The following is a 16,843-nucleotide window of genomic DNA, read 5'->3' as shown; positions in this document are numbered from 1 at the left end:
GCTATTATGTCAACAAGAAAAGAAATGCTGGCATTGGCACATTACTTTCAGAACAGATGTAAGAGGCACATGCACTAATCTGAGAAGTCATAATCACATGGGAGATAAAATATATCCACCCCATTTGACAAATCAATGATTATTTGGAAATTATCCCACAAGTAATCCCAAGTGCTTATTACTATGTGGTTTACCATCAAAATTCCACGTTCATGTCCCAGGAAGTCAATCTCATAGTTTCTATTCTCCCTACTCTCCCCCGATCCAAATTAATTGACACTATTTTGTCTAGATACGGATGCATCTAGATGCGTTTGTTCACTAGATACATCCATATCTAACATCCACATCTACACAAAATGAAGTCAATTAATTTGGATTGGAGGAGGTAACAAAATTCAGGTAGTACGTTACATTTTTTCTGTATTTTTATGTCTATAAAGAGGTAAAACTACTGCTCCTGAATTTCACATATGATTAACTGGTTAGTATGGTAGAAGTCTCATAGTTCGAATTCCCCTATGTTTTATACCAAAATTCAGGTGGCATATTACATTTTGTCTGTCCATGGAAATCTGGAAACGCTCCTAAACTTAGCATAATTAATCATATTTGATCACATTTTTCATTATGTTAAGAATTGTTGGTATAAGACATCAACACCCACCATAGGAAACATTAACAATCTCTACCGGGATGAGGGTTGCGAGCGTCTTAAAACTTTATATAACAAACCGCTTGTAGAGACATGCTAAACTTATATGTATTTATTTACAAGTAAGTTAGACCAGCATACACCTGAGGCTCAAGATATTTTATAGACATGCACATGATGTCTCTACAAAGTTGTTAAAGGATATGTGAATACAAATAAATACATACATTTGAATGGTACAAATATTCTACAAGGACATACACCTTTGTCCACTTAAAGTTATATATTCAGTAATGTCTTAAAAAAATCTTGTTAAAAAAATCTACAATTAAGTACGTCTCCAATTCATCGCAAGTCTCTTATGATAATTGTTACAATTATACAACAAGAATATTGTGCTTAATATTTTTACATCGTGGTCATCGCCTTATCTTGTTAATTATACTACATAATAGGATTATGTTGATTAAGATGATGGCAGGAGAAAACGATTTATATAGGAGTACAAACGTTTAGTGTAAACGAGTTTCGATGACCTACTCAAGAACGAACTACAGTGTGAAAACCCCAAAATTTAAAAAACACCATTTTACGATATTAGTATTGATCACATATCGTTAAACATGATTTCACGCTAATCTCATATTAAATAAAATTCAATCACCAAAGTCCCAGCAATATTTGCTTACAAAGTTCTTATACATCAGTTTCACTTTTCATCCCCTAATAGAAATTCAAAATTTACAATTTAGTCCCTACCCACAATTGCTTAATGGCAAGGTAAATGCCAACTCAGATCTAGCCATTGTTCTCACACTTGTAAAAACCAAGGCTGTAAAAAGTCCAAGTGTAACTATGCATGTACATGTGTATGCTGCATGCACACCACCTGACATATGACACGAACCGACCAAGCCTCTCACCTAGTGGCGGAGCCAGAACCGGAGGACGACAGGTGCTAACTTATAGCGTTGAGCAGGCCGCATGAACGATCATAGCCAGTGCTGTGAATTTGTAGTGGTGCTACCCTTACATGCTTCACTTTTTTCAAAAGAAATCCAGTACATACATCCTTTGATTACTCAGCTGGACCGGTGCTATAGCGCCGGTAGCACCGGCCGCAGCTCCGCCCCTGCTCTCACCCTACTACAAATAGCCAGTCCTTTTCACAGTTTGGCATTTTTCCGCCGCACACTCCACCTCTCCCAGACAGCACCACTCCATTTCACTCTACCTTGTTGCTGCTTCATCATCAGGTATTGGCATCATGATGGACATGCGGTTTGCTTGTAATCTGTAGTATTGAATGTACAATGTACTTGTGGCATAGTTTTGCTTGCTTCTGCCATATCTGCAGTACGATGTGAAGTTACTATGAATTGATTTCACTGACTCTGTGTTTGGATGTTGGAAAACTGGCATGGAATTGAATTGGAAAAGGAATTCCAAATCCAGGATGGAAAGGAAATGGCTTCCAATTTCAATTCAGCTGTTTGGGTGTGTTTGGAATTTCCTGCTGGAATCCGAGACTGGTGACCAATTCCAATTCCTGTTTGGATCTACATACCATGGAATTGGATATTTTGTTTAGTTTAGATCATATAAAGTTGTGTACATCAATAAAAATAGCATGTATGTAGTACAATGTGACAAAATATATAAAGTACCAACGAAATATATATAGTACCAACGACAATTGTAACATGGATAATTAACATGTCTGGGTAACAACTAGGAAAAGTGCATAGATCATGTCTTACATATAACGCACACATAGTTCATAAAACAAACCACACATGATACCAAACATCAAGGCAAGGTCATGAGCCATGGCTTCCTTAAGGTCTCGGGGAGCGCCATGAGTCTTCAACCAAACACTCGTTGACGATCAACTTCCCATAAGCTACCAGCATACCAGAATCCTCCAAACCTTCTATCTTTTGAAGTGTAGCAAGTATTTCAGTTGGACGAGTCGCCTTTGACATAGGAAGTGGGTCAGTTCGAGAGCCATTGCTGCTAGTTCAGCGTCGACTTCCGGTAACAGAAAATCAAACTTATCTACACATGCAGCAGTATAGAGATAACATAGAGTATAGAGACGTGATCCAAAATTTATGTTGTACAAAATTGTATCTCAAAACATAGAGTATAGAGACAGATTTTTATACCTTCAACAATTGAACTCAGCACCTTATGATTTCAGTCTGGTTCTGCAGCAGTGAACAAAACATATGTTAATGTATGTTGAATAGAAAGAAAAAGTGGGGAAAGAGGGCAGGGAGAATGATGGAGTTGATTCTCTCACGCCAACAGCACGACCTATCTTAGTGGGTTCATGCACAGCACACACACTCGGCCAATTCACATGGCCACTAGTGCTGAAATAAACATGAGTTCATGCAGTACTGAAATAAACATGCAGATACAGATACGTATATCATGATTAGTAAGTGCTAACAGAGAAGATCGGTTTGGGATGTCCAGGGGAGTCGCCGCCCATCCCCTCCCGATGTTCCCATCTATCTGCTGATCCCCCGCCCATCCCATGCCATCACTCTTTATCAACATCCATGAACTGCTAGCGATCATGGCACAGCCGCCATGGAGTTAGGGTTAGGGCGGGTTCAAGTCGGTAGCCGCCAGGGAAGATGGGGAGGAGAAGATCGAGGAGGTCGGGAAGGGAGAGAGGAGGCCAGAAAATATGTCTTACCGCCCTCGCCGGCGGCGGCCGGTGGCTGCAGGTCAAGGCAGCGCTCGTCTCTAGCAATCGTCTCGCGATGGGAAGGGAAAGATGAAGCGGTACAAGCGTCAGTTTCCACGCCTTTCCGAGGGCTGGAGGTCGGAATTGAGAGAGCCCACTCGACGCGTGCGGGAGGGTCTGCTCGGAATTTTTTCAAGTTTCCACGTTATAATTCCTTAGCCACTCCAAACAACGGAAAGCGGGCCGGAAATTCTAGATATCTAATTCCAGGCAACTTTTCCAACATCCAAACACAGTATGAGGGTTACTAGCCTGATTAGCATATCTCTACCCATTTCCTTCACAAATATGAGATGCGCTAGATATAGTTCAGGCCTTTACAAATAATGAGAGCTAAAGATTGTTAATGAACTTGCTGCCTTACACGTTTTGCTTCTGAGATTGTACTAGTGTATCCCCTATGTATGCTAATGCAATGTTGACTTGGTCTGGACTTAGAACGATTAATTAGAGCTAGATTGTGTTGAATATATTAGCAAATTTCTCCATGATTTTAATCAAAGAAAACAGTAGATAAAACATGACTAAAAAGTTTGAGACTAAACTAGTCATGCAAATCACCATAGAGTAAAGGAGCAACAAGTATAAACAGATTGATAAGAGTAATGTGTTTCCTGATAATGAGCCTGAACATGTTGCTAGGAGAAGGAAGAACATCATGATCTTATAAAAAGAAGGCAAGAATACATACGGTCCAGAAGAGGAACCAGCGGTGGTGTTGTCGCCATTGAGAGCCATGTCGCTGAAGAGGTTGCTGATGTCGAGGAACAAGTCGTCGTTGGGGAAGTAGTCATCGGCCTCCGTGTCGATGTCGAAGCCAGCAGTCACGCTAGAGCGCTCCCCAAAAACCGTATCGCCACTCTCCCGTACAGGATCACAAGAGACGGGGTTCCGGAGGCCTGCTGTCCCGTCCAGCGGTGCACGTCGGTAGACGGGATGGAGAAGTCTTGAGCGGCGGCGCAAAGCTCTGGAACCGAGTGGTAGGCGGATATGGTGTTGTGTCTCGTAGTGTGTCTCTAGAGAGGAGTGACCTATTTTATAGGCACAGAGAGAGGAGCCGAACAAGCCACGCGAGGAGATGAAACGAAGGGTCAGGCAGCAACAGAAGCTGAACAGCCTTCGTATTCAAAACCCACTGAAAAAACGTTTCAGATTCTTGCGTCTGTTCATATACCCGTTCATGAGTAGCAAAAAGAAAGAGAGAGGCTCTCGGCTCGAGGCATTCCCGCAACCCGCGGCGCGGCGCGACGTGTCGTGTCGTGAAGAGGCGAGCGAGCGGCGGCGTCGTCGGAGGAGGAGCGCGCGTGTGGTCAGCTCCTATTTCATCCTATTATTTCTCTCATACAAATGGTATGAAGAGCTCTCCTTATAAGCTGCTCAAACTCTTCTTCAACTAGCAATGTGGGACTAAACTTTTGTCCCACCCCCTGCCATGCATGAATGGGCCAAGTGAGCCTCTAGGATTTATTAGGAATTTATGGAATATTTACTGTGTTGATCCAATATGGGCCAAAATTCCAATAATCCCCCACCAGATCCTAGAGGCACATAGAATTTGCCTTTGGTTCCAAAACATTGTTTTATATACCGGTACTATAGCGAAGACTGTTAAGTTGAACTTTCACCAGAACTCTATGCTACACTAAACTGCTACTTGAATAGTGGACTAAGCCTTGAACTGCAAGTTTTCTGCTAATCTAGCTTCACAAAGAGCCTTGACCGGTACTAGGCCGTCGCAGGGCTTCCCCGCTGGTGGAGCTTATGCGTCATACTCCATGGCCTTTCATTAGTTTATTAGAGAGCACCCAACTCTCATTGGTTGCGACACTTTAACAACCAAACTCATATAGGTGTGTTCTTCAACGGATGTTCTAAGCCACTTAGAACACCTTAAGATAAATCATCCTACCGTACAGATTATGAAAGTATTGCATCTTTTACGGAGTGGTATCATACAAGGAGTAAGGATACTTTCCTCTCAGTTGACATACAACTTGTCTCCCAGTTCTAATTCACGGGATCTCCGATCACATAGAATGGGTTACCACTGTGGACAACTTAAACGGTGGGTCTCATACCAATCTCCTTTGATGCATTATCTATCACGTTACATGATAGACCCTTTGTGAAGGGGTCTGCCAAATTTCTAGACGTATGGATATAATCCAATTATAACTCCGGAGTTTCTTATTTTTCTGACAGATTTTAATCTCCTCTTCACATGCCTTGATGACTTCATATTATCGTTAGAATTGTTAACCTTGATGATCACAGTTTGATCATCACAGTTCATTGGGATAGCGGGTATTGGTTTCTCAAACCACGGGTAAGTTCATCAAGAGTTCGCGAAGCCACTCTGCTTCAATAGTGGCTGTGTCTAGTGTTGTGAGTTCTGCTTCCATTGTTGACCTCGTTAAGATGGTCTGCTTGCAAGATTTCCAAGAAACAGCGCCACCACCAAGTGTAAATACATATCCACTAGTGGCCTTAATCTCATCAACATCAGAAATCCAGTTTGAATCACTATAACCCTCTAGTACCCTCGGATACCTGGTATAGTGAATGCCATAACTCGCAGTGCCTTTAAGATAGTGCATCACTCTTTCAAGAGCATGCGAGTGATCATCACCAGGATTTGAGACAAATCGGCTAAGTTTGCTCAAAGCAAAGGCGATGTCAGGCCTCGTAGCGCTAGCCAAATACATAAGCGAGCCAATAATCTGAGAATATCCAAGTTGATCTCTAGCAGTCGTTTTATTCTTTCTAAGCAACACACTAGGATCATAAGGCGTTGGACAAGACTTGCAATCGCTATACCCAAAAAGACCCTCAAGATCTTTTCCACATAGTGAGATTGAAGCAGTGTAATCCCACCATTGTCATCCTTCAATAGCTTGATGTTTAAGATTAAATCAGCTACCCCAAGATCCTTCATCTCAAAACAGCGAGATAAGAAATCCTTGGTCTTCTTGATGATATTCTGGTTGGGTCCGAAAATCAGTACGTCATCGACGTACAAGCAAACAATGACTCCTTCGCCCCCACCATGGCGATAGTACAAACATTTATCAGCTTCATTTACAACAAAGCCTTCAGCAGTTAAAGTTCTTTCGAACTTCTCATGCCACTGCTTAGGTGCTTGCTTGAGACCATATAAAGACTTCAACAATTTGCACACCTTTCCTTCTTGACCATTTACTACAAATCCATCTGGCTGGTCCATGTAAATTTTCTCATCCAACTCTCCATTTAGGAAAGCTGTCTTAACGTCCATTTGATGAATGCAAAGACCGTATGAGGGAGCCAGTGATAGTAGTACTCTAATGGTAGTCAATCTAGCTACAGGTGAGTAAGTATCAAAGAAGTCTTCACCTTCCTTTTGGGTATAACCCTTGGCCACAAATCGTGCCTTGTACTTTTCAATTGTACCATCAGGCCTAACCTTCTTCTTAAACACCCATTTACATTCTACGGGTTTGCACCCATAAGGACGATCAGTAATCTCCCAAGTTCCATTAGTCAAAATTGAATCCATCTCACTTCGGACATCTTCCTTCCAGTAGTCAGCATCTAGAGATGCATACGCTTCTGAAATAGAAGTGGGAGTGTCATCCACGAGATACACAATCATTACCAAAGGACTTCGCAGTCCTCTGTCTCTTACTCCTTTTAGGAGCTTCATTGTTATCCTCCTCGGGATTCTCAAGGTGTTCTATCGGAATGGTGGATTCAGGAATTGTAGCGAATTCCTGGATAGATGTACTAGGCATCCCTTGATTCGATGAGCTAGACATATCCTTCATGTGAAATATATCCTCAAATAAAGTCGCATCATTCGAATCCATGATTGTACCAACATGCATGTCGGATACCTCAGACTTTACTATCAAGAATATATAGCCAATGTTATGAAAAGCATAGCCCAGAAAAACACAATCAACAATTTTTGGTCCAAGCTTGCGCTTCTTGGGAATTGGCACATTGACTTTAGCCAAACATCCCCAAGTCCGCAGGTAAGAGATTTTCAATCTTTTCTTCTTCCATTCCTTCGAATGAAGTTATCTCCTTATTCTTTGTGGGAACTCGGTTTAGGACATGACACACAATCAATATCGCCTCCCCCCACCATGCCTTGGAGAGACCCGATGTGTCTAACATGGCGTTAACCAAATCAGTTAGAGTGCGGTTCTTTCTTTCGGCCACCTCATTTGACTGACGTGAGTAGGGATGCGTCCTCTCATGGATTATACCATGCTCCACACAAAATGAGTCAAACTCATTGGAGAAATACTCTCCACCACGATCAGACCTAAGCCGCTTGATCTTTCGTTCAAGTTGATTTTCTGTTTCAGCTTTATAGATTTTGAAGAAACTTAACGCCTCATATTTCAATTTCAGAAGATACACATAACAATATCTAGTTGAGTCATGAATCAACATCATGAAGTATTTCTTTCCACCTTTTGTCAACACATCATTCATCTCGCAAATATCTGAATGTATGAGTTCTAGAGGTGCCAACTTTCTTACCTCCGTAGCCATATGAGACTTGCGAGGTTGCTTAGCTTGAACACACACTTGACACTTATAACCCTTTACGTTAGTGAAACTCAGGATTAAATTCAGTTTAGCTAGCCGCGTCATACAACCAAAATTAACCCGACAAAGACGTGAATGCCAAACAATTGTCTCAATGTTGGTGCAAATATGATTAACCACTTTATGACAAACGTCTGGCAGGGATAGGCGGAACAAGCCTCCGCACTCATAGCCTTTACCAACAAAGGTTCCATATTTTGACACAACAAATTTATTGGATTCAAACACAATCTTGTAGCCATCACGACACAAAAGCGATCCGCTAACAAGATTTTTATTGATAGAAGGGACATGATGCACGTTCTTCAGACGCACGATCTTCCCCGAAGTGAACTTCCGATCGACCGTGCCAACACCACGAACAGTAGCATGCGAGCCGTTGCCCATCAGCACGGAGGAAGTCCCTGCGACCTGATAAGAAGAAAACATGGAGATATCAGCACAAACGTGTACATTGGCACCTATGTCAATCCATCATTCAGGAGAATGACATATTGAAAGGACAGTAGGAAATATACCATACCCAGCATCCTTCATCTCAGTGTCTCCAATGACAACATTGGCAGTCTTGCCGCCTTTCCTTGCTAACGCTTGTCAAAGAGGTTTGGGCAATTGGGAGCCCAATGATCAGGATCACCACAGACGTGACATACTCCTTTCTTATTATCAGTCTTCCTTTTGAAATTGGTAGACTGTGAGGCCTTGTTCTTCCCATCAAATTTTCCTTTGCCATCATACTTTTTCTTGTTCTTGGACTTGTAGGATTGGAAGTTCTTCTTCTATACCACGTTGGCACTAGAACCTCCCTCAACACCTCGAGCAGGTGTGTCTTTTTCCCTTTCCTTTTCTTCCACGTCAAGAGACCCAATGAGATCCGTAGTGGAGAACTCTTGTCTCTTTTGCTTCAGAGAAGTAGCAAAATTCCTCCATGAAGGAGGAAACTTGGCAATGATGCCTCCGGCAATAAACTTCTTCGGTAACACACAAGTAAACTGCTCAAGTTCCTTAGCAATGGACTGTATCTCATGAGCCTGCTCAACCATGGAGCGCTCATTAGTCATCTTGACGTCATAAAATTGTTCCATGACATACAGTTCACCGCCCGCATCCGAGACCCCAAACTTGTCCTCGATTGCGTCCCACATATCCTTGCCCGTAGAGATGGACAAATACGAGTCAACAATGTTCTCGCCAAGAACGCTGATGATAGCACCCCTCAGAAGGGTGTCGGCATCCTCAAAAGCTTTCTTCTAGAGGGGAGTAAGCTCTCCTTCAGGCTTGCCCTCAGTGGCGTCAAAGCATCTCATGGTTGTAAGGCAGAGAATAGCTCTCGCACACCACCTCTTGTAATTCACGCCCTCAAAAGGAGGAGGCTTGAGAGATGAAGCAAAGCTAACCGGAGAATAATGGCTATAAGGTTTTTCGATTGTTGAATATATTAGCAAATTTTCCCATGATTTAATCAAATAAAACAGTAGATAAAACATGACTAAAAAGTTTGAGACTAAACTAGTCATGCAAATCACCATAGAGTAAAGGAGCAACAAGTCTAAACAGATTGATAAGAGCAATGTGTTTCCTGATAATGAGCCTGAACATGTTGCTAGGAGAAGGGAGAACATCATGATCTCATAAAAAGAAGGCAAGAACACATACGGTCCAGAAGAGGAACCAGCGGTGGTGTTGTCGCCGTTGAGAGCCATGTCGCTGAAGAGGTTGCTGATGTCGGGGAAGAAGTCGTTGTTGGGGAAGTAGTCGTCGGCCTCCGTGTCGATGTCGAAGCCAGCAGTCGCGCTAGAGCGCTCCCTAGAAACCTTATCGCCTCTCTCCCGTACAGGATCACAAGAGACGGGGTTTCGGAGGCCTGCTGTCCCGTCCAGCAGTGCACGCCGGTAGACGGGATGGAGAAGTCTTGAGCGGCGGCGCAAATCTCTGGAACCAAGTGGTAGGTGCATATGGTGTTGTGTCTCTGGAGAGGAGCGACCTCTTTTGTAGGCACAGAGAGAGGAGCCGAACAAGCCACGCAAGGAGATGAAACGAAGGATCAGGCAGCAGCCGAAGCTGAACAGCCTTGCGTCTGTTCTTATACCCAGTTCATGAGTGGCAAAAAGGAGCCGAACAAGCCACGCGAGGAGATAAAACGAAGGGTCAGGCAACAGCCGAAGCTGAACAGCCTTGCGTCTGTTCATATACCCGTTCATGAGTGGCAAAAAGAAAGAAAGAGAGGCTCTCGGCTTGAGGCATTCCCGCAACCCGCGTCGTGTCGTGACGAGGCGAGCGAGCGGCGTCATCGGAGAAGCACGCGTGTGGTCAGCTCCTATTTCCTCCTATTATTTCTCTCATACAAATGGTATGAAGAGTTCTCCTTATAAGCTGCTCCAACTCTTCTTCAACTAACAATGTGGGACTAAACTTTTGTCCCACCCCTGCCATGCATTAATGGGTCAAGTGGGCCTCCAAAATTTATTAAGAATTTATGGAATATTTATTGTGTTGATCCAATATGGACCAAAATTCGAACAGATTGTCTCAAGCTAGAACCACACGGTCCTTACATGAAGTCTGGAAACAACTAGTAGTGTACTAGTTCGATGCATAAAAAGTTGAGGATTAGCACTTACCTAGTTCTGCAAAGGAATTAGCAGTAGATGGTGGTTGCTGGTCCGTAGGCGCTAGCTAAGCCGCGGGAATCTCAGTCGACGTCGGCGACGACCATGGTCGTCGAGCCGTACGGCCGATGCGGCCGCGCGTGCTGCTGGCCATGGCTTGGCGCACAGCGATGGCGAGTGTGGAAATCAAGTAGAGGAGGAGGAGGGGATGCTGTAGATGCGAGTGGCGGAGCCGATGACGACCGGACGTAGTAGATCGAGCCGGCGGTGACGGTGGTGTTACTCTGTTCTTAGAGAGAGAGGAGAAGTGACAGGAGAGATGGACTGAGATCAGGTGACATGCCTGTCCGATGAACAGTGTCATAACATGCGCTTCAGGCCGTTGGATCGAAAATGAATAGACAAGAGCAAGTCCTATAGCGATGCACTGTAGATAACCCTGTAGCAGCTACTGTTCATGTTCATCTGGTCATCCATTTTCAATCCAACGATCAGAAAATGATCGTATGTCACAACACTGTTCATCGGTGACATACCACAGGCATGTCACCTGATCTCACAATACAAGAAAACTGTCCAACTATGATGTTTTAATAGTGACGCTGTAGGAAAACGTCATGATTTTATGACGTTCTTGAGCCACGCCGTCGTGCGCTGCTGGAGAGGGGCAAAACGTCAGAAAATAGTGACGTTCTGGGGAAAAACGCCGTTCGCTGCTTAAACGATAACGTCATAATCTAACCGGGATGGATTACGACGTTCTAGTGCAGCATATTGCGACGAAACAAGATCGTTGTTTGGCTTTCCGCGTAATTGAAGCTGTGACTTGGCTGCCATGTCATCACTTTTCCTCAGACATGTGGGACCTGTGCATCTCGCTATTTTTTTCCCAGTGCTACCCACCCTTGTGTTGGGCTGCTGGTGATATCCTCCTCTGTTGGGTTGTCCTCTATTGGGCTCTTTATGATATATCTCTATTTTAATGGGCCAGCCCAACTGTTCTCACGACGGCCCAATCGGTGAATGGATAGCTAGTCTGACGGCCCATGCGGTGGACGCACTGCGCTCGCGCAAATTAATAGGCAAAAACTGCTCTTGCAAGGAGTCGAACCCTCGACCGAGCATGAACCCTCGACCGAACCGCTGCGCTACTACACGAGCAAAGATAGAAAGTTGCTTATTCCAAAAATATCACAGCAAGTATCACAGCAAAGATAGGAAGTTAATTATTCCAAAGATAGGAACCAAAACGGTTCCAAAAAATATTACAACAAACCCTCGACGCGCGGGAAAACCCCCGCCGCGATTCCGGCCGCTGCAAACCCTCGACCCCTTACGCTGCCGCGAGCTCCCCCGCCCCCGGATCCGCGCCTCCCCGCCGCCCCGATTCGCGACCTCCTGAGCCGCTGCGGCCGCCCCCGAGCCGCACCTGCCGCCCGCCGCCTCCCGCACCTCCCCGAGCCTCGCCGCCCCGGCTTGCCGCCGACCCCTGCCGCCCCGCACCCTGCCGCGCTCATCCACCAGCTACCTCGGCGTGCGGCACAGCCTCTTCGGCCGGTGGGGTGCCGAGATCACGCGCGGCGGCGAGCCTACCTATTTCAGTTCAATTCGAGTTGCCAAGAAAAACTCAAACAGAAGGAAAAAATGTTTAAATACATGTACATCTCCGAACATATTTAGCTAGTTTTATCTTCTTTGAATGTGCTGCAGAGAACTATCAAGAACGATGTAGTTCCTGAATGGTACACCCCAAGGTGGTCAGTTTATAGACTATTTTCAACTGAGTGCATGGTTATTTCATGTGAGAACCCTAGGAGACTTAACACGAAATGGTGCATGGTCTATTTAGGCAACATCGAAATAATCACAAGTACACAAATATGTGACTATTTTTTACCTCAAGCTCATATCTGACTATTTGTTAAGGGTCCACAACTCTACCAATAGGAGTTCTTGCTCGTGATAACCGGGGTCGGGTACTTGTTGCTGAGTGGAAGTTTATTTCTACGTGTGGCAGTGCTTACGAGGCAGAGATTATGGCCTGTCTGGACGGTCTTCGTCTTTTGATTGAGCTTCGTCAGTGGCCTGCAATCCTGGAATCCGACTGCCTTAGCCATACAAGCTTTGTCGTCTACGAAGCCCGAAAGATCAGCAAGTTGGCCTCTCATTCTGGAAGGACGTGATATTTTGAATATTTATTGTGAGATTGCTTTGGCTAAAGCTGATCATGTGTGTGATAGTCCGGCGCATGTACTAGCTCAGGTAGGAAAATCGGGTCTCAATGGTTCCTCTTGCAACTCAACCCCAGATTGTATAAGGGAGTTGATTGCAATTGATTGTAAGAACACTCTGTAATTCTCGTAGAAACAGATTCTTTACGCACTTTTTTCCTTACTAGGGTACCTAAGGGGATTGAAAGGTTTTAACGGGACGACCTGCTGCTAAATATATAAGTGATCTTACTTAAAAAAAATATCTGAAAGCGCATGAGGGCTACAATCTACAAGCTGATCTCTGATCGCAGGAGACGCAAAACGACCCACACCTAAACCAGATACACTAGCATAAAACCGCACGCGCCTGATGATCACGTTCCAAGAGAGTACAAACCTTAGCCAGCATTGCCTCCTTCTCAATATTCATGATCTCAGGATGCACCAAGACGATAGCAGCTCCCCTGTTCTTTTATTTTGGAGAAGAAGCCTTTCAAATTTTTTCGGCTTGTTTGTCTAGTCCATTGAAAGAGCAATTCCCATGTTCTTTTAATGGGGAGGGAGGCTGCTCTTGTTTTGCAAGAGCAATTCCCCTGTTCTTTTATTTGGAAGGAGCCCGCTTTTGTTCTGTCGGTGAACATGGCCTCTGCAATCCTTACTCCGTTGTGTAATTAAGATCACTCAAGTATCCGTAATCGTGGAATTCATTTAGCAATTCCAACGAAACCTTGTTTGGCTGCTGTGGAATTGGAGTGTCATTTCATTTCAGAATTCCACCGAAATGACACGGTAGGTTAAGTGGATTCCTATTCCGAACCTGTCATTTGTCTGGAATCTTGCCTCGTCCCCTCCTCCCTCCCCTCGATCCCATATGTCCTCCGCCTACACCCCTCCTCCCCGATCGCTCTAAGTGTTTCGATCTTACATCAGTGGTTCAGTGGTTATATGCTTTCGTTCTGCATACACATGATGACGTGATTTATGATTGACGAGCCACAAAAGATTTTTTTTTTTTTGAGAATCATAGGCTGCTATATATTAAACAGGCATCAGGTCACATACAATCTGGTTCTCCACACACATAGGAGGAACTTCAAACCATTCATTACACACTTTATTTTCGCAGCCTAATTTAGCTAACAAATGTGCCGCTTCATTAGCAGAACGCCGCACCGCTCGCACCGAAGCATCCTCAAAGCCCGAGAGCAGGAACTTTATTTCCTCAATAAGAGCTCCATACGATGATCTGTCCCGATCATCCCTTCGTAGCTTCGCAGCGACTCCGATCATTGTCCGTCTCCAACACCGGTTCCGCACCTGGGAAGCTTGCGCCAAAACAAGGCCCCTCCTGCACGCCAGCAATTCCGCACCCTCTGCATCAGTAACGTGGGGGAAAAAATGGTTCGCTCCACTCACAAAGCCACCATGGTGATCACGAATAACCACACCGCCCCCTCCGAAACCTTCCGCTACACGAAATGCACCATCAACGTTCACTTTCACCCAGCCCTCATCAGGACAGAGCCAACGCTCCTTTGTTTTGCAGCTCGGTGTCTTTGAAACTCCATTGATTGCCTGCCATTCTTCAACAGCAACCTTGGTGCGGATTGCAACTGCTCTTGGGTCCTCCATCTCCTTCGAATCCCGCGCATCATTTCTTGACAGCCATAGCTTATATATCATCATACAGAACCAAGAAAGTTCGTCGTCCTTCGCTTTCCCAATCCAATCCAGCAGCCAACCCTTTAACTCCGAGTGACATCGCAGGTTTGTTGGTGGCATCGGGGTTTTGAAGCCAGTGAGATCAGATAGAGCAAACCATGCCGAGGCCGAGTGAGGACATGACCAAAAGCGGTGCACCAAGTCTTCAGTTCTGCCGCACGCTAGACAGACAATCCCGTCTTTTATCTTCCTTCGAGAAAGTTCGGTGCCAACCGCCAGTCCGTTCTCCACTAACCTCCAGACATGTACTCTAACCTTGCCAGGGACATGAGCAGCCCAAATGGCTAATCTGCCCCTATGATTCTCACAACTACCCGAACCCCCCACCAAGCCTTGTTTGAACTTCTTCCTTTGCACTGCTAGATGGTAGGCAGATTTGACTGAAAACATCCCTGACTTAGTGTAGTTCCAGGCCTGAAAATCTGACGCTCCCAAACGTCCCAACTGAATGCCCATGATGTCTTCGATTTGACCTCATTATTATCTCGTTTACTTGCACTAATACTAATTTGTACAGAATTGTAGTTACAAACAAAGACCAAGCAGCCTGCTACACTAGAAGGAGACGCTTAAGCGATCCGCTACACCACAACCGGGCCCTGAAGCGATCGCGCGATACCCTGTACTAGCTAGGAGATGCAGCGCAGCGAGTGCAGGGACGCGGAGGTGTCCATGGACGCGGCGTCGAACATGCAGCGTCGGTCGGCGGCCTCGATCCCGTAGTCCATGAGCGGGCGTCGCTCTAGCTCGTCGTCGTGCCGGCGCGTGCACTCCGGGACCTCCAGCTCCGTCTTGTCCACGTGCGCCCACAGGTACTCAAGCCTGCTCATGTACCTCAACTTCTCGTACAACCTGCAAGAACCAAATTTGGTGAACAACATCGGTGACAGACGTTGGATGGAAAGACGGGTGATCAGTGATCAGGTGCGCCGTACCCGTTGCTGAAGAGGAAGCGGCCGACGGTGGCGAAGAAGAGCCGGGCCTGGAGGCCGGGGTGCACGAAGTAGACGGCGCGCAGCCGCTCCCTGACGACGGGCGGCAGGGACTCGTACGCCGCGCGGACGGCGCCCAGGCCGGGGCAGTTGTCGCCGCGGTCGACGAGGGAGTGCATGTACACGACGACGAACTCCCGGTCCCCGACCTCCGGGAGGATCCGGCTCTGCAGGTGCGCCCTCAGCCCCTCCTCCGCCCGCCCGCCCAGCGCGCGCGCTGCGTCGCGCACAGAGAAACGGGGAGCCCGTCAGTTACACAAACAAGACAAGCGCGTCCTGGACGAGAGACCGGAACTCACCGGGGAAGTACTTGCCGACGATCCTGACGACGGCGCGGCCCCGCTTGTCGGCGCCCTGCACGGTGATGGCCCGGCTGCGCTCCAGCAGCAGCTCCGGCTCGGTGGCCACGTCCTTGGCAATGGCAACGGTACCGACCATGATGTTGTGTGTGCTGTGCCTAACTGCCATGCTGGGAGCTGCAAGGGAAGCGTTTAAATGGCGATCCGATCCGCGTGGGCTGACGTGGGACGGACGGTGGCATGGCGCGGCGCAGGTGGGCTGGTTTGCTGGGCCGTTGGGGGATGGGCGGGAGCGGTGGACGGGATGAGGAGACGCGGGATCCGGGGAGAATATGCGCCGCATATTGCGGTTGGAGGATGGAGTGGATTGGATTTGGAGCGGCACTGGGGAGGCGGGCCTCGTCCTGGTGTTTCTGTGTGCCTTGCCGTGCCGGTTTCGGGCAAAGGTTCCAAGGAATTCCGGAACCTGGTCGTTGCTACTTGCTACACAGTGGCGGCTGCTCGCCTTATCTGCATATTTTTTACTCTATCCGAAATGAACACCCGAAATGCAATTCGGGGCTCAAGACTCCTCTATGCGGAAAAATTAATTTGTGGGTGTTAAATATATAGGAGTATGGTTTTTATAGATATGTATATGTTCTGGTTGTTTAAGACAAAATTATAGAGAAACCACAGTTATTGTGACATGTACTAAAAGGATAAGTCGAGTGCCAAATTTGTTGCTTGTTCAGAACACCGAACTTTGCCTTTTTGCTAAAAGAAATATAGATGTTGACTTTTGCATGAAAATTTGCACACATGTGGACCATAGTAACAGAAACAATTACACAAAATTTCAAATACTTTTAATTTAACTTTATGTTTGTTCCGAACTTGTCGTTCATCAATTTTCTTATATTTTTACTACTCCCTTTCCATCCAACATAAGCGCCAGAATTTAGTATTACACCATCCATTCCTAAAAAGGCTTTGTAACTTTTTCTAGATACG

The 16,843-nt window shown here is 45.9% G+C and overlaps 1 protein-coding gene across 1 annotated transcript; it reads right to left on the bottom strand.

Annotated features, from left to right (window-relative positions):
- Positions 1-15,188: 15,188 nt before the first annotated feature.
- On the bottom strand, positions 15,189-15,989 carry LOC124687412 (ganglioside-induced differentiation-associated-protein 2-like). Its single transcript, XM_047221194.1, has 3 exons — positions 15,851-15,989; positions 15,495-15,768; positions 15,189-15,411 (listed from the first exon to the last, which is right to left on the bottom strand). Exons 1-3 carry the CDS (start codon positions 15,987-15,989, stop codon positions 15,189-15,191), a joined length of 636 nt encoding a protein of 211 aa, XP_047077150.1.
- Positions 15,990-16,843: the final 854 nt, after the last annotated feature.

The sequence above is a fragment of the Lolium rigidum genome, chromosome 2, assembly GCF_022539505.1.
Source record: "Lolium rigidum isolate FL_2022 chromosome 2, APGP_CSIRO_Lrig_0.1, whole genome shotgun sequence".
In the NCBI taxonomy this organism is placed as follows: Eukaryota; Viridiplantae; Streptophyta; class Magnoliopsida; order Poales; family Poaceae; genus Lolium; species Lolium rigidum.
Note: the sequence above shows the minus strand (reverse complement) of the source record. Positions and strands in the feature narration are given on the sequence as shown.

Bases quoted from the DNA above. Each gene is read 5' to 3' on its own strand.
- LOC124687412 (XM_047221194.1), bottom strand. From the start codon at position 15,989: ATGGTCGGTACCGTTGCCATTGCCAAGGACGTGGCCACCGAGCCGGAG. The intron at 15,769-15,850 runs GTGAGTTCCGGT...TGCGCGACGCAG, and splicing joins CGTCGGCAAGTACTTCCCCG to CGCGCGCGCTGGGCGGGCGG. The intron at 15,412-15,494 runs GTACGGCGCACC...TGGTTCTTGCAG, and splicing joins CGCTTCCTCTTCAGCAACGG to GTTGTACGAGAAGTTGAGGT.